At 64.5% G+C, this 15,682-nt stretch overlaps 4 protein-coding genes across 5 annotated transcripts; 2 read left to right on the forward strand and 2 right to left on the reverse strand.

The window, feature by feature from the left end:
• The first annotated feature begins 182 nt into the window (after nucleotides 1–182).
• Nucleotides 183–5,274, forward strand: TMED6 (transmembrane p24 trafficking protein 6). Its single transcript, XM_080365179.1, has 4 exons — nucleotides 183–1,329; nucleotides 3,455–3,581; nucleotides 4,205–4,356; nucleotides 4,536–5,274. The coding sequence occupies exons 1-4, from the start codon at nucleotides 1,132–1,134 to the stop codon at nucleotides 4,758–4,760; spliced, it is 702 nt and encodes a 233-aa protein (XP_080221305.1). The 5' UTR covers nucleotides 183–1,131; the 3' UTR covers nucleotides 4,761–5,274.
• A 93-nt stretch (nucleotides 5,275–5,367) lies between these two features.
• On the reverse strand, nucleotides 5,368–6,598 carry NIP7 (nucleolar pre-rRNA processing protein NIP7). Its single transcript, XM_080365194.1, has 5 exons — nucleotides 6,487–6,598; nucleotides 6,286–6,372; nucleotides 6,038–6,176; nucleotides 5,817–5,957; nucleotides 5,368–5,718 (listed from the first exon to the last, which is right to left on the reverse strand). The coding sequence occupies exons 1-5, from the start codon at nucleotides 6,540–6,542 to the stop codon at nucleotides 5,599–5,601; spliced, it is 543 nt and encodes a 180-aa protein (XP_080221320.1). The 5' UTR covers nucleotides 6,543–6,598; the 3' UTR covers nucleotides 5,368–5,598.
• Nucleotides 6,599–6,635: 37 nt separating this feature from the next.
• COG8 (component of oligomeric golgi complex 8) lies at nucleotides 6,636–10,955 on the forward strand (the record flags this gene model as incomplete). Of its 2 annotated transcripts, none has more annotated exons than XM_080365137.1 (5): nucleotides 6,636–6,955; nucleotides 7,292–7,499; nucleotides 7,576–8,394; nucleotides 9,042–9,210; nucleotides 10,580–10,955. In XM_080365137.1, the coding sequence occupies 5 exons, from the start codon at nucleotides 6,636–6,638 to the stop codon at nucleotides 10,735–10,737; spliced, it is 1,674 nt and encodes a 557-aa protein (XP_080221263.1). In that variant the 3' UTR covers nucleotides 10,738–10,955. The 2 variants fall into 2 exon arrangements, with proteins under 2 accessions (XP_080221263.1, XP_080221264.1); XM_080365138.1 differs by lacking the exon at nucleotides 10,580–10,955 and adding an exon at nucleotides 9,372–9,745.
• On the reverse strand, nucleotides 10,866–15,355 carry VPS4A (vacuolar protein sorting 4 homolog A). Its single transcript, XM_080365136.1, has 11 exons — nucleotides 15,206–15,355; nucleotides 14,634–14,745; nucleotides 14,377–14,524; nucleotides 14,212–14,273; nucleotides 13,779–13,898; nucleotides 13,440–13,596; nucleotides 12,956–13,104; nucleotides 12,725–12,806; nucleotides 12,408–12,627; nucleotides 12,126–12,266; nucleotides 10,866–11,700 (listed from the first exon to the last, which is right to left on the reverse strand). Exons 1-11 carry the CDS (start codon nucleotides 15,224–15,226, stop codon nucleotides 11,599–11,601), a joined length of 1,314 nt encoding a protein of 437 aa, XP_080221262.1. The 5' UTR covers nucleotides 15,227–15,355; the 3' UTR covers nucleotides 10,866–11,598.
• Between the last annotated feature and the right edge of the window lie 327 nt (nucleotides 15,356–15,682).

Genomic DNA, 15,682 nt, shown 5'->3' on the forward strand with positions numbered 1-15,682 from the left:
CTAACTCTTGTGTCCAAGCAGTCTTCTATAAAATAAAGCTTTTTTGTTCTTTGCTATCAAAGTTGCCATAAATGTGAACATATATCTCACAGGTAGAAATGCAGCAGTTTGGGGTGCTGCCTGTGAGCTGCCCTGCCAGGGCACGCACCACCCTGGAGACTCAGGGCTACCCCTTGGACTGCTCGGTGGCTGGGGTGGGGGGTTGTGTCGGCAGCTGTTTGTTTGGGGTGGAACAGCAATGCCCTGAAGGTGTGAGGTGCTGCTGCATTGGTGTAGACATGAAGCGGAAGCTTCTGGACTAGATTCTTGTTGAAGTCAAAGGGCAGGGGAGCTCTGAGGGTATTTGCTAAATGCAGCATGCCTTGGCTGTGTTCCTGCAGAGCCAGGCCTGGGGAGAAGTCTGTGGAAACACCTGCTTTCCCTTCTGTCCTTCAGCAGCAGCTGCTGGAGCGAGCTTCCCTTGTCACCTGGCTCTGGCCTCTGCTTTCCCTCCCCCTCTGCTTGTAAAACCTTTTCCCTGTAGGGTGAGAGCAGCCCCAGGTAGCCAGGAACACCTTGCGGTTCTGGGGCTTCTTGGTGTGAGCTGCAAGTTGGACCAGTAACTCCCAGTGCGAGGCAATGCCCATTGGTTGTGGCCGTTTGGAAGGAGATGTGTTCGTGCTGCATGGGGCTGAGCCCGTTCTCTGCAGGAGGCTCTTGCCCTCAGCTGTGCAGGGAGGGCGGCACAGCCCAAGGCAAGGCTGTGGGCAGCGATGCGTGGGGCTCTGTATTTTTTGGAGAAACACGCCTTTTGTGGTTAATTTGCTCATTAGTGAGACACAGGCTGGCAGAGCTGGTCGGCTAGGGAAGCAGGGACCGGCTCCGTGTGGCCAGTGACCACGGGGCTTCTTCACAGCAGCCTCAGCCCCCACAGAAGGGTTCAGCTGGTGAGCTCCAACATGGACCAGCAGGAGCAGCTCCCACTCTGTGCCGAGATCACCTTGAGGAGCAGAGCCTGTGCCATGCTCTCCCAACACCAGCCCCAGCACTGCCAAGTGCCACTGTGGGGCAGTTAATGATTACCACTGCCACCTCGGGTCCCCGCTCCTGTCCTGCCCTGGCAGGAGGGAGCGCTGGAGGCTGGGAAGCAGGATGCTGCTGCTGCTGCTGGTCCTGGCACTGCTGGGACCCGCCAGCTGCCCCAGGACTGAGCCCCTGAGTGGGTCCAGCCAGGAGCCCCTCTTCCACGGGGCGGATCGGTACGATTTTGCCATTGTCATCCCTGCCGGCACTGTGGAGTGCTTCTGGCAGTTTGCACACCAGAGCGGCAATTTCTTCTTCAGCTACGAGGTGAGTGTTGTGGGACGCGCCTTGGGGAGCTGGTGGTGTGGTGCAGCAGCCGATGGGGTTGGGGACTGGCCATGCTGGATCAGTCAGGTGTGGTGGCTCTGCAGCTGGTCCCAGCTGCCCCCTGCGGGGGTGCAGCCTGCCCGGCGGTGGGCAATGCTGCATTGCCTTAGTCCCGTGTGGTGGGCTGGTCCTGGCTGAGCGCCGGGTGCCCACCCAGCCGCTCTGTCACTGCCCGCCTCAGCCAGGCAGGGGGGAGAAAACATAACAAAAGGCTCGTGGGTCGAGATAAGGACAGGGGGATCACTCAGTGCTTACTGTCACAGGGAAAACAGACTTGACTTAGGGAAAAATAGTTCAATTTAGCAAGCAGAAAACCACTTTTCCCCCACCCCTCACTTCTTCCCGGGCTTAACTTAATTCCCGATTTAATTTCCCAAGCAGGCAGGGGACGGGGAATGGGGGTTATGGTCAGTCCATCACACGTTGTTTCTGCTGCTCCTTCCTCCCCACTCTTCCCCTGCCCCATCACAGGGTCCCTCCCAGAGGAGACAGTTCTCCATGAACTTCTCCACTGTGGGTCCCTCCCACGGGCTGCAGCCCCCCAGGCACAGCCAGCCCCAGCACGGGTCCCCATGGGGTCCCCAGCTGTGCCAGCAACTTGCCCCAGCCTGGGCTCCTCTCCCCATGAGGCCACAGGCCCTGCCAGGAGCTGCCCCAGTGCGGGCTGCCCACGGGTCACAGCCCCCTCCAGGCATCCCCCTGCCCCGGCATGGGGCTCTTCCCGGGCTGCGGGTGGGGATCTGCTCCCCCGCGGGCTCCGTGGGCTGGGGGCACAGCCTGCCTCGCCGGGGGCTTCCCATGGGCTGCTTGGGTGCTGTGGCGCCTGGAGCCCCCCCGCCTCCTCCTGCACTGACACTGGGGGGCTGCAGGGCAGCTGCTCTCACATAGTCTCTCCCTTCTCTCTTGCTGGCACAGGTATTTTTTTTCCCCCTTTGTAATATGCTATCCCCGAGGCGCTACCACCACCATCGCTGATTAACTCGGCCTTGGCCAGCAGCAGGTCTGTCTCAGAGCCAGCTGGCACTGGCTCCATCGGGTGTGGGGGCAGCTTCTAGCAGCTTCTCACAGAAGCCACCCCTGTAGCCCCCCCACACCAAACCCTCACCACGCAAACCCACTACTCCCTGTGACCAGGCCTATGTGTGGAAGGAGTACCCATGGGATGAAGCCCACGTGCCGGCTGAACTCCAGACCCTCTGCCCCCAGGGCAGAGATGGTTTGCCTTGCGTGGGGGAAGTCCTTGGTCAAGACAGGGAATGGTTGCAGTCACTTGGATGCTTCATCTCAAGGACTGTGCCTTTTTAGGCAATTTCCATCATCAATCCCATGTATTTTTTTAAATACCTGTTTTACAACCACAAAGCAGCAGCGAGAGCTCCCAGGAGACACAGTGCTGAGCAGGCAGGGCTTGCTCACAGGCTGCTGCAGGGTGTCCCGGCACTGCGGGAGCTCTGCCCACCACCAGGCTGGCTGGAGCCCATTGCACAGCCCTTTGCTCTCCTCCGAGCCACAGCTGGAAGGCACGCTGAAGGACTCGGGCACAGCCCTTTCTGCTTGTCCCCACGCTCCGGCCCCTTCCCACATGGGAAACTGCAGCCCTTTTATCTCCTGTTTACACTAGGCTGGTTGAAGGAGTGAGGCACGGCTGTGCCTGGCGCTGGCAGCTTCCCCCGGCTCTGTGGGAACACGGTGTGGTCCTGGGGCTCGGCACTGCTCCATCTCCCACTCTCCAGCAGCCAGCAGCAATGGCAGCAGCACCTGAGCCGGGCGGCAGAGAGCCAGGGTGGGCACATAGGGTGGGAGATGTGGCGTCTGAGCGGGTGTTGGGAACTGTGGGGTTCGTTTCCCAGGGCTGCAGATTGTAGGGTTTTTCTTTTCCATGTAGCCGGCAGCTCACTGGAGGCTGTTCCTGGCCTCAGCTCACGGTAGCAAAGGGGGCAGCTCCCCATGGACCCCAAACCACCCCTCAGTTACGGGCAGGTCCTGCCCTGTGCGGGAAGGCTTCCCTGTTTCCTGGGTGCAGAGTCAGGCTGACAAATTCCCCTCGGGTGTTTCCTGCCTCCAGGTCCAGCGGGCGACAGGGATTGCCAACAACAGGAATGTCCTGGCCACCGCAAGCGACCCCAACGGCTTCCGGCTTGGTGCTTCCCAGGACGTCCGAGGACAGATCAACTTCCTCACCAAGGAGACAGGTCCCTGCCCAGCCTGCCTGCCAGCTGCCTGCAGGCAGGAGCAGCAGCTCCAAGCCTGCCCAGGCCAGCAGGGTGGTCATGAAACCAAAGGATTAACAGTTCCTCCTCCTCCTAGGCAGAGGCCTTCATGGTTTTGAAACACTCACAGGTTTGGCAAAGAGGAAAAAATTGCATCAGGGATGTATAGATTTTGAAATGCATGCTCTTGTCTAGCTCCAGACATCATCTGCAATAAGGCAGTGTGTACATCTTCAACATGAGCCTGCTTGGATGGCCAAACCGAACTGTTAAGAGATTAATTTTTTAAGATGATTCTTGGTTTACATGCTGACTATAAACAAAGCTTTTTATAATGTAAACACTGGATTACACAGCTCTGTTCCCCTTGGGGTGAGGACACAACGAAAAGGTACATGTGAGAGAAGTTAGTCAGATACTTAACGTAATGCTGGAAGAGGAGCTGTCTGTATTTTGTGCCCCTGGGCTGCCAGTGCTTCCCAGAGCATTGATCGATCTGATCACGCCTCCTTCCCTAACAGGAGGATGAGGGTCGAGCTGGGGATGGGTCTGCCTGCCAGTGGCTCTTCTGCTCAGGGAACAATAATCCCTATTTCTCTCTGCAGGTTTCTACCAGCTGTGCCTGGACAACCAGCAGAACCACTTTGGCTTTGTCCAGGTATATCTCAACTTTGGTGTCTACTACGAAGACTTCAATGTGGAAAACAAGCAGCTGGAAGAGAAGAAAGAGCTGAATGACACCCTGGAGGCAATCGGGGTGAGTGTCAAGGTGACCACAGGGTGCTTGAACACAACAGGGATGGGCACGTCCTCCCAAGGGCACGGAGTGTTGCAGGTTAATTGAATGCTGAGCCCAGCGGGCAGCTCCCAGAGCAGCTCTGCCAGCCCCAGGCTCTGCCACAACCCCGCTGCTGAGCGCCCACCCCTCACCCGCAGGTCAGCATCCGGAAGCTGCAGGTCCACATCTTCCACATGTGGCGGTTCTACAACTTTGCCCGGATGCGGAAAGCAGCCGACTCCTTCCTCCTGGAGTCCAACTACAACTACGTCAACTGGTGGTCGATGGCTCAGAGCTGTGTCATTGTCCTCTCTGGGGTGCTGCAGCTCTACTTTTTGAAGCGCCTCTTCAACGTGCAAACCTCCAGCAGGCAGAAGTGCTAGCAGTGCCCAGAACTGCGGGCAGGAACCCTGCCTACAGTGCCTGGTAACTGAGCAGCTGCTCTGCCCCTTCACAGAGCAGGAGGGAAGCCAGATCCTGCTTCGAGGAGGAGGAAGGAGAGCTCCCCCGGCTCCTGCCTCCGGCTCTAGCTGAAATCGCCCCGACCGAAGAAAAGCGCAATGCAATTGCCTGAGCTTTGCATGGTGGGTTGGTTTGTTACATCCCTACCTGTTGTTGTAATGTTGCAACGTGCCTTTTCTACCAGATACCCAATAAAGGAACCCCTGGCACATGCTCTGGGGACCAATGGCAGCCTGCTGCCTGCCGCTCATCCTCTGCACGCCCAGGCAAAGTAGGTCCTTCCTTGCAAGCAGCTGCCTGCCCCATCCCTCCCTCCCTGAGCTCAGCTGTCAGCCTCCGACAGCCCGGCCCCGGACTGCGAGCTTTCCCCCCCCAGTCTCGTCTGCCAAACCAAATGTGGTGCTTCTCCCCTCTGGATTCACACCGCAGCGTATCGCACTGCCCCAGGAAGGCAGAGATGCGCAGCAGCGGCAAGCATTGACACCCCACCCCCACCCCCCAAGGCTCTGCAATAGACAACAGGCGGTCTGGGAGAAAGAACTGGCTTTATGTGATGCCAGGGGCAGGTCTGGCACAGGGGGAGCTCCTCCTTGCATTGGCAGCATGCCCCGCAGGGGTGCAGGGCTGCATGCTGGTGGCTCCCAGCCCCTCCACCCTGTGTGGGCTCCCTGTGGCTCCTGCACCGCTGCTGAACCAATGGTGCAGGACAAGGTCCATTCTGCCCAGGAATGCTTGCGTCTTGGGAGCGCTGAAGTTCCTTTAGGCCAGTGTGTCCTCATTCCGCACGTACTCCCCAACGTCGGCTTGGTGGAACACCACAATGGCCATGGGGTCCACCTTCCGGCACTCCTGGGTGGACTTGGCAGCCACCCCAAAGCCCTGGGGAAAAGACGAAGGGGTCAGGAGAAGAGAGTTTCTCCCCACCTTGTACCCACACCCCAGCCCTGGAAAGCACAGGGGCCGCGTCGGCCACTCACCAGCGGGACGTCGGCCATGGAGTACACCACCACGCCCTGGTACTGGGCTGTGTTCTCTGTGATGCGGCCCAGGCCCGACTTCAGGACGTGGTTGCCGTAGAGGAAGGACTGCTCCGAGCCGGGCTTCACCCACACCTTGTACTGCAAGGGAAGCCCAGAGCCGTGAGGGGCCGGGGGGGTCCGGCACGGGGCGGGGGGGCGGCCGAGGGGCCATGTCCCACCTTGGCGTAGGGCGCAAGGAAATCCAGGGCCGTGACGCTGAGCCGGAACTTCTGCGTCTTGGTGAACTTCCCGAAGCAGGTGCCCAGCGCCACCAGGTTGTCCCGGGGGATGCTCACAGCCACCTTCAGCAGCTTCTCGCTGCGGGGAGCGGGGGGCAGAGCTGGAGCGGCCTCCAGGGCAGAGCCCACCGCCGGCCGGTACCGGAGCCGGCCGCACGCCCCCGCCGCGCCCCGGCCGCCCCTCTCACCTCAGGTAGTAGACGCGGTCGCGGTGCAGGCGGAAGCAGTAGGTGCCATCGGGGCGGTCCACCAGCAGCTGGATGTTCTCACCGATGCTGCGGGGACAGGCCCCGTGAGCCCGGCCCGGGCCCCCCTCCCGGCCCCCTCCCGCCGCGGCTCCCCGGGCTCATCTGTCCCGCCCCCCCCCAGCCCGGCCCCCGGCCCCTCACTATCGTCCGAGCTTCTCGAACACCGCCCGCGTCTCCGCCTCGGTCAGCGGCCGCATCGCTCCGCGCCCCGCACGCGGGGCTGCGCCGGAACCGGAAGCGGCGGCCCCGGAAGCGGCGGCCCATCGGGACGGTCCGGCCAGAGCGGCGCGATGGCGGCGGCGGCGGAGGAGGCCCGGTTGCTGGCCTGGCTGCGCGGCCCGGCGGCGGCGGGGCCCGGCGGCCCCGAGCTCTCCGCCTACGTGGCCGAGCTGGCGGCGCTGGGGCTGGCGGAGCTGGGGCGGGAGCCGGCGCGGCTGGCGGCGGAGCGGGCGCGGGTGGGGGCGGAGACGCGCCGCCTGGCCTTCGAGCACTACCGGGCCTTCATCCGCTCCGCCGAGTGCACTGGCCGCGCCGGCCGCGGCTTCGGGGGCATCGAGAGCCGCCTCGGCAGCCTGCTGGGCCGCCTGCCCGCCCTCCAGGATGCCTGCCGGTGCGGGGCCGGGGACCGGGCGAGGGCTCGGGGGGGACCGTGGTTGGTGGGGGCCGCGGCGGGGAAGGCACCGGTGGAAACGGGGAGGAGGGAAAGGGCTGGGGCAGGGGCAGTCCAGCGGGCAAGGGAGGCCAGTGCGGGCTGGGCTGGAGGGGGGCGAGAGGAGCCTTGGTGCTGGGCCCAGTAAGGATCGAGGCTGACAGGGACGGGGGGGTAATGGCAGCACTGGGAGGGGGCCCTGGATAGCGCTGAGGAGAGGCCAGCGTGGGTGGGAGGGTCCTGGGGTCCACTCACTGCAGGGGAGACCCTCGTGCTTACCCTGTCCCAATCCCGCAGGAATTTCATGCGTGATGCGGAGGAGATTGCCTGCAGCCGGCGCATGAACAGCCTGACGCTGAACCGGCACACGGAGATCCTGGAGATCCTGGAGATCCCGCAGCTCATGGACACCTGTGTCCGTAATGGTTACTATGAGGAGGCACTGGAGCTCGCTGCCTATGTGCGCCGGCTGGAGAGAAAGCACAGCAACATCCCCGTGATCCAGGTAGGTCCTACTCTGCCCCTGCCCCATAGCCACCCCACACCTGGCCCCAGCAGCTGAGGCCTCTCTCCCACCCCAGGGCATCGTGGACGAGGTGCGCCAGTCCACCCAGCTGATGCTGAACCAGCTCATCCAGCAGCTCCGCACCAACATCCAGCTGCCAGCCTGCCTGCGGGTCATCGGCTACCTGCGGCGCATGGACGTCTTCACAGAGGCTGAGCTGCGCATCAAGTTCCTGCAGGCGCGGGATGCCTGGCTACGCTCCATCCAGGCCTCCATCCCTGACGATGACCCCTACTTCCACATCACCAAGACCATCGAGACCTGTCGTGTCCACCTCTTCGACATCATCACCCAGTATCGTGCCATTTTCTCTGACGAGGAGCCACTCTTGCCCCCTGAGGGGCAGGCCCTCAACGAGGGGGCCATCTTCCATGGCTGGGTGCTGCAGAAGGTCTCCCAGTTCCTGCAGACACTGGAGCGCGATCTTCAGCGCGGGGTGGGCAGCCGCCTGGACTCGCTGCTGGGGCAGTGCATGTACTTCGGCCTCTCCTTCAGCAGGGTGGGGGCCGATTTCCGCGGGCAGCTGGCCCCCCTCTTCCAGCACGTAGCTGCCACCGCTTTCAGGAAGGCGGTGGAGGAAGTAGTGGAGAAGTTCCGGGAGGAGATGAATTCCTACACGCTCATTTCTACCCCATCTGTCCTGGGGGGCAGTGCCGGGGTGCCAATGCCCACGGCCCAGCCGGGGACGCTGCAGCCACCCATGGTGCTGCTGGACTTCCCGCCCCTCGCCTGCTTCCTCAATGGCATCCTCGTCGCCTTCAATGACCTACGGCTCTGCTGCCCCATCGCCCTGGCCCAAGACGTCACTGCCTGCCTGGAGGCTGCACTTGGTGAGGTGAGGCACTGGGGGAAGGAGCTGTGCCTTGTCCTGGGAGTACACAGGGATGGCTCACACTGCCCTCAGTATTCATAGGATAGAGTTGTACAATCATTTACTTTGGAAAAGACCTTTAAGATCATAGAGTCCAACCATTAATCTTTCACTTTCAAGCCCGCCACTAAACCATGCCCCTAACTGCTACATCTACGCATCTCCTAAATCCTTCCAAGGATGGTGACTACACCGTCTCCCTGGGCAGCCTGTTCCAGTGCTTGACTGCCCTTTTGGTGAAGAAATTTTACCCAATATCCAATCTAAACCTCCCCTGGTGCAACTTGAGGCTGTTCCCTTTTCTCCTGTTGGTTGTCACTTGGGAGAAGAGACTGACCCCTGCCTCGCTACAGCCTCAACAGGCAGTTGAGTCGTAGAGCGGTAAAGTCTGGGCACACTGGTGGCTCGTGTTTAGGTGACTGTTGGTCAACACCCCCAAGTCCTTTCCTGCCAGGCAGCTTCCCAGCTGCTCTTCCCCAAGCCTGCAATGCTGCCTGGGGCTGTTGTGACCCCACTGCAGGACCTGGCACTGAGGCTTGTAGAGCCTCTTATAATCGACCTCAGAATTAACAACTCGCCAAGGAATTAACGACTCTTGCCTTTTGCCCCAGGTGACCAAAACCATCCTGGCCTTCCACCGTGCGGAGGAGGCGGCTTTCAGCGGGCGGGAGCAGGAACTCTTTGTCCAGTTCTGCACGGCCTTCCTGGAGGATCTGCTGCCCTACCTGAACCGCTGCCTCCAGGTCCTCTTTCCCCCGGCACAGATCGCACAGGCGTTGGGTGAGACCCCAGGGGTTTGTGTCTTGGGGTGGGGAGGTGGAGATGTACAGGGGGGCTGGGCTCTCCCTGCAAGACAGCTGGGTGCCATCCCACTGTTGCCACCTCTGTGGGGTTCCCGTTGCCCGCAGGCCCCCACCTGACCCCCTCTTCCTCTCTGGCAGGCGTCCCCCCCACCCAGCTGCAGCGCTTTGGCCGCCTGGGCCGCATCGACGTGGCCGCCCTGCGGGAGCCGCTGGCTTTCCTGCTGCCGGCGCTGGGCGAGGAGGAGCCGGCCCAGGAGAGGCCCCCGCGCCCGGGGGCGGACGGGGAGGCCCTGCCCGGGGAGCCCCTGCCGGGGCCGGAGAGCTCCCCCGGGGGGGCCGCGCTGCCTGGCATCTCAGCCGGCACGGTGTAGCGGGGCCGGGCCGGGCGGTGGCCCGCCGCCCCCCCGCGCCCCCCGGCGGTAGCGGGAGCCCCGCTGCCCCCCCTCCCGCCGCCAGGGGGCGCCCCGCACCCCCGCCGCGCCCCAGCTGCGCGCGCAGGCGACCCCCATGGCGGCGGCGCTGGCGGCGGGGCGGCGGCTGGCGGGGCGCGCGCGGCAGGGCCCCCCGGGCCGCGGCTGCGGGGACGCGGCGGGCTGGGCCGAGCGGGAACGCTCGTACTGGCGGGCGCTGCGGCGGCGGGTGCTGGGCCCGCCCGCGCCGCCCTTCGCCGCCCCCTGCCAGGTGGGCGCCCCGGTGCTGCGCGCCGCCGCCGCCGCCGTGGGCCCCGAGCGGCTGGGCGGCCCCGAGCTGCGGCGGCTGGCGGCGGCGCTGGCGGCGGGGCTGCGGCGCTGGCCGTGCCTGGGGCTGAGCGCCCCGCAGCTGGGCGTCCCGCTGCGCGTCTTCGCCGCCGAGCTGCCCCCCGCCCGCTGCCGCTGGTACCCGCCGGCGCTGCGCCGCGCCCACCGCATCGAGCCCTTCGCGCTGCGCCTGCTCGTCAACCCCGCGCTGCGCGTCCTGGACTCGCGGCTCGTCACCGGCCCCGAGGGCTGCGCCAGCCTCCGCGGCTTCTCCGCCTACGTCCCGCGCCACTGGGCCGTCCACGTCTCCGGTACGGCCACCCGCCCTGCCTGCCCGCCCCCCGGCCCTGCCTGTCCCACCCCCCAGCTCTACCTGTGCCCCCTGCCCTGCCCGCCCCCCTGCCCTGCCTGTGCCCCCTGCTCTGCCTGTGCCCCCTGCCCTGCCTGCCCCAAGACCCCGGCCCTGCCCCCGGATAGGGCACCACACCTGCCCCCACTCTCACACAGGCCCCCCCCTTCACTGCCCCATTACAGTCTGGTCCCCTCCCCGCCCCCCCCCCCCCCCCCCGAGTCCCAGCCCCACCGACCGCGCCACTCTCCTGGCAGCAGGCGTGGACGAGCACGGGAAGCCGGTGAGCTGGGAGGCGACGGGCTGGGCCGCCCGCATCGTCCAGCACGAGATGGACCACCTGGATGGGATCCTCTACATCGACCGGATGGACACCCGCACCTTCACCAACGTCAGCTGGATGGAGCTGCTGGACTGACACAGCCCACACAGGCTGTCCCACTGCCCGTCCCTCCGGAGCCAGAGCACTGGGGCCCAGGACTCATCCAGCATGGTGCTGAGCGCCCCATCCTTACCCTGGCAAAAGAAGCAGCAAAGAGCCACGGCCACGAGGGCTCCCACTCGGTTTTATTGCAGCCAATGCACACTGTGGATGCAGCATGGCTACCGGCCCTTCCTGCCCGCTGGCTCCCCAGGCTGCCCTTTGCACCTGAAATCATTTTGTGGGTCTAGGAACAAGACTGGCTGCGCGGGGGGGGTGATGGGCGGCAGATCTTCCTCTTCAAGGGGATGTTTGAGAGCCAGGGTTGTGGCATGCGCAGCAGCCAGGGCGCAAGGCTGGCACCAGGATGGGGCTGAACTGGGCCTGGGGACTGCATGGGGGGACGTGCGGTGCTGGCTGGGGGTGGGTGGGGTAGGGGGGGCTGGGCTGGGTCCCCCAGTGCAGTCAGAGCCTCAGGTAGGGGCCGGGCACCTGCTGAAGCTTTTGGATTGTTTTTATTGTCATATAAACAAGACAGAACCCAAGCAGCATTAATTTAAAAAATAAAAAAAAAAAGAGCAGGAAGAAGAGTGGGGCGCACCCAGTGGGAGCACCTGGCCACCCAGGCCATGCTCGGACACAGTCCCCCCCACCCCCCCTCCCCGTAGTGTCAGCCCCCCCCGGGCCATGCTCCCAGTGCCTGGCCAGGTGCCAGTGTGATGGGGTGGACAGTGAGCAGAAGATGAACCTGTTTGGCACGGCCAGCAGTGTCAGGGCTGGGGGGGGGGGGAGGGGGGGGGGCACAGCAGGGCCCTGCCAGTGTGGCTGCCCCAACCCCACGCTCACCCACCCCGCTTTTTAACCTTCCTGTCCAAAATCCTCCGTGAATTTCTTCACCTTCAGGAGATCGTCAGCGTTGACGGTAGGGCGGGTGGTAGCCAGTGAGCGCAGCATGTCCGACTGCAACACAAGCAGGTGGGCAGCTGAGAGCAGGCGCTGCTAGGGGGGAGGGTGACACCGGGTAGGGACCCCCCCACACAGCGCAGGCAGCTCTACCCATCCCGTGGGTGCTGCCACGGGCTGGGTGCTGGCACTGCTGCCATGCAGCAACACTGGCTCTGCAGGTGGGAGCTGCCTGGAGGAGCCCAGGCCCTTCCCCAGCACCCAGGCCTTCACTGGGGGCTCAGCACCCTGCAGGGGGACTGGCAAGCGGGAGACTCCCCACCATGGGGAGCACAGGGCTGTATCCACCCACAGGAGCTGCAGCCCTGGGCCCGGAGACAGGCAGCTGCCTGGGAGGAGGGATGGAAGCGGCAGAGCTGGGGCTGCAGGGTTGCTGTGCTGGGGCCAGCCTCCACCCCGTAAGCTGCCGCAGTGGCACTAACCATGCAGACGATGGGCTCCATCAGCTTGTCACTGGGCACCTCCATCCAGGTCATCTCGGTGGCACCTGGGTCACCAGGTGAGCACGGTGTCAGCAGGTCATCCACAAAAGCACCAGGAGTGGTGCGGGAGGGACCACGGACCTGCAGCAGAGCCGGGCAGCATGGTGCTCAGTGGTACCCACATGGTAGCCACAGCACCAACACCAGCTGCGGGACCACCCCTCCCCCCCCCCCCCCCCAGCATGGGTGGACCCCCCTGGCCGGGGACAGCCCCCTGCTCACCTTCTTGAAGTGCGTTGCTGACTGGACTTTGCGGACAGGCTGCATCAGGGCATCCCGCACGATGATGCTGATGTCGGCCCCCGAGTAGCCGTCTGTCTTGCGGGCCAGCTCCTGGATGTTGGCGTCTGTCAGGCAGTGCGGGGTGTTGCCCAGGTGGATCTTGAACATCTGGGCCCGGGCTGCCTCCTCGGGCAGTGGGATGTAGATGCGCTTCTCAAACCTGAGGGTAGTGCAGGCAGGTGGGGGGGTGAGCCCCACACTGCCACCCTGCCGTGGATGCGGGTCCGGGAGCTGGAGGACAATCGTGTCCTGCTCACCTTCTCCTGATGGCCGAGTCCAGCACCCAAGGGATGTTGGTGGCACCCAGCACCAGGATCCCATCGCTGCTGTTCCCCACACCTGCCCAGGGACACAGCAGGCAGACAGCTCAGAGCAACCCCCAGGGAACACGGGATGCAGGCGTCTGGCAGCTTCTCCCACCCCAACCCACTCTGTCCTCTCCCTGGGGACCCTGCACCAGTTCATCCCACCGGGGAAGCCCCACACACCTTGCATCTGCACCAGGAACTCCGTCTTGATGCGCCTCGCCGCCTCACTTTCGTTCTCATTGCGGGAGCCGCACAGCGAGTCCACCTCGTCGATGAAGATGATGGAGGGCTTGTGCTGCCTTGCCAGCTCAAACAGGTTCTTCACCAGCCTGGGAACAAAGCAGAGGACAGGGCACCCCGCTCAGGGACCCTCCACAGCACCAACAGCACCCAGAGCCCGTGACAGCCCCAGGGCAAGGAGCCACACATGCTGCCAGCTCCTCCTGCCCCTGGGAACCCTGCGCTGGCAGCCAGGTGACTTCCATGCCAGAAGGGCTGTCCCTGTGCTGTGGAGCATCACGAGGGCCTGCGCTCTCCCCTGCAACCCTTTATCTGTGTTAACAGTGGTCACCGATGCCGGTGGCTCCTCTGCCCCAGCCACAGCTCTAGCACTGCCAGTGCAGCCAGCGGCAGCAGCAGTCATGCACCCCTGCTGCCAGCTTACTTCTCGCTCTCTCCCAGCCACTTCGACATCAGGTCGGAGGATGACACAGAGAAGAAGGTGGAGTTGTTGGCTTCAGTGGCCACGGCCTTGGCCAAGTAGGACTTGCCGGTGCCAGGGGGCCCAAAGAGCAGGATCCCTCGCCAGGGCGTGCGCTTCCCTGTGACAGAGGCCAGTGTCACGGCTCCCCAGTCTCTGTGCTGGCCGGATCCGCATGGGCCCACAGGGACACGCATCCCTGCTGCTCAGGGTCACCCCCCCAGCACACGTTTGCTACAGCTGCCACCTCATGGCACTTCCTCCATGGGCAAGCGGCAGCCGTGGCACTGCCGTGACCCTCACCAGTAAACAAGTGTGGGAACTTGATGGGCAGGATCACAGCCTCCTTCAGAGCTTCCTTGGCTCCTTCCAGGCCGGCCACGTCACTCCACCGCACATTGGGCTTCTCCATCATGATGGCACCTGCAAGGAGGTTGCTTTGCTCACATGGCCCCGCAGAGATGGGCACCATGCTCCCGATGTCTGACAAGAGCTGGGTGAGCCAGAGCCCTCTTCCCTCCCCACACCTCCATGCCCCCCACCCCAACCCCACTGCCCCTTGGCACAGACGCCAGTTTGCAGGCTAGCAGACCCAGCAATGTGCCCCTGGGTCCCAGTCCCATAGCTTGTCCCCCTCCCCACAGCCACCCCTCGTGATGGCTGTCTGGGAATCCCTCCACTAACCCCACAGCCAGCCAGCACAACCGTGCCCACCACAGCTGCCGCAGCCCCTCACCCATCAGCTGTTCCTGCAGCTTCTTCTTCTCCGGGTTTTCGCCCTCGCTGTCACTGTCACTCCTGGGGAGAGAGGACATGGGTCAGGAGCAGAGCTGGCCCTGGTAGGGCAGCAGGGTCCTGTCGGCTCCACCGCCAAGCCGGGGGTCCTCACACCCTCACGCACCCCTTGTTGTCATTCTGGGACTCTTTAACCGGCTTCTTGCCCTGCTTGTCCTTGCTGCGCAGGTACTCCTTCAGCTTCTCCGCCCGGTCCAAGTACTGCGTGCACTTGGCACGGATGCTCTCCTTCGCCTTGTCACTGTGAGCCTCATCTGTGGAGACCCCCAGGCATCACCCACGGCCCCATGCCACCGCTGGCACCCCCACGGCCCCCTCTGGAGCCCCCCGCACTGTGGCAGAAGGACGCCAGCCCCGCCTCACATTTGATGGCATGTAGGAAGCACTCCACGGCGTGCTGGTACAGCCGCAGCGCCTCCTCATAGTTCTTGGCCTTGTCCTCTTCGGTGGCTCTGGTGACCAGGTCGATGGCTTTCTGGTGGGGGAGCGTGCAGCACCGTCAGCCGCGGAGCGGCACCGGGGCTGGAGCTGGATGAGGCCCTTCCCCACCCCGAGGGAGCGCCTGCTCCCACCGGGGCGGCCAGCAGGGCCCTTGGCCCCGGTGGGACAAGGCCTAGCTCCCTCCCCACCGCCCCAGCCGGGCACACCGCAGGACGAGACCACCGTAGCGGCGCCTGGCACCGGGGCAGGGTGAGGCCTCTCCCCAGCCGGCACCGGGTGAGGCCCGCCCCTCGCCGGCACGGCACCGGAGCAGGGTGAGGCCCGCCCCCGGCCAGTACCGCACCAGGGCCGGTGAGGCCTGTCTCCGCCGGCACAGCACCGGGGCAGGGTGAGGCCTAGCCCGGCCGCACGGCAGCGGCCCCGGAGCGGGTGAGCGCTGCCCGGCGCGGCCCGGGAGTGGGACAGGGGGGCCCTGGCAGCCCGCAGCCCCGTACCTGCAGGGTGGCCGCTGTCATCTCATCGCCCGGTGCGGCCGCTCCTGGCGCGGCCCGGCCCGGCGGCGGCGGCGGGGCCCGAGGGACCGCCCGCGACTGCGGCTCTGCGCCAGGGCGCCCCCTGCCGGCACCCGCCGGCGCCCCGGGGCGGGACCTGCCGCGGCTCCGCCCCCCGCCGCGCGCCTCCGGGGCGGCCCCGCACACACGGGGGCGGGGCGTGTGTGTGTGTGTATCTGTGTCGGCGTCTGTGTATCTGTGTGTCTTTGTGTGTCGGTGTGTTTGTGTCTGTGATGCGTGTGTATGTGTGCACTTCCCTGCGTGTGCACCCCTGCATATACCCCTACGCGTCTGTGCACTCCTACACGCGTGCCCTCCCCAGCACATGTGCACCCCCGCAGCCGTGCCCAGCCCGGGTGCACCCACATACACCGACAAGCCCCTGTGGTGTGTGCACCCCTACCTGCGTGCACGTGCACA

This window comes from Falco punctatus (genome assembly GCF_963210335.1).
Source record: "Falco punctatus genome assembly, chromosome: 14".
Lineage (NCBI taxonomy): Eukaryota > Metazoa > Chordata > Aves > Falconiformes > Falconidae > Falco > Falco punctatus.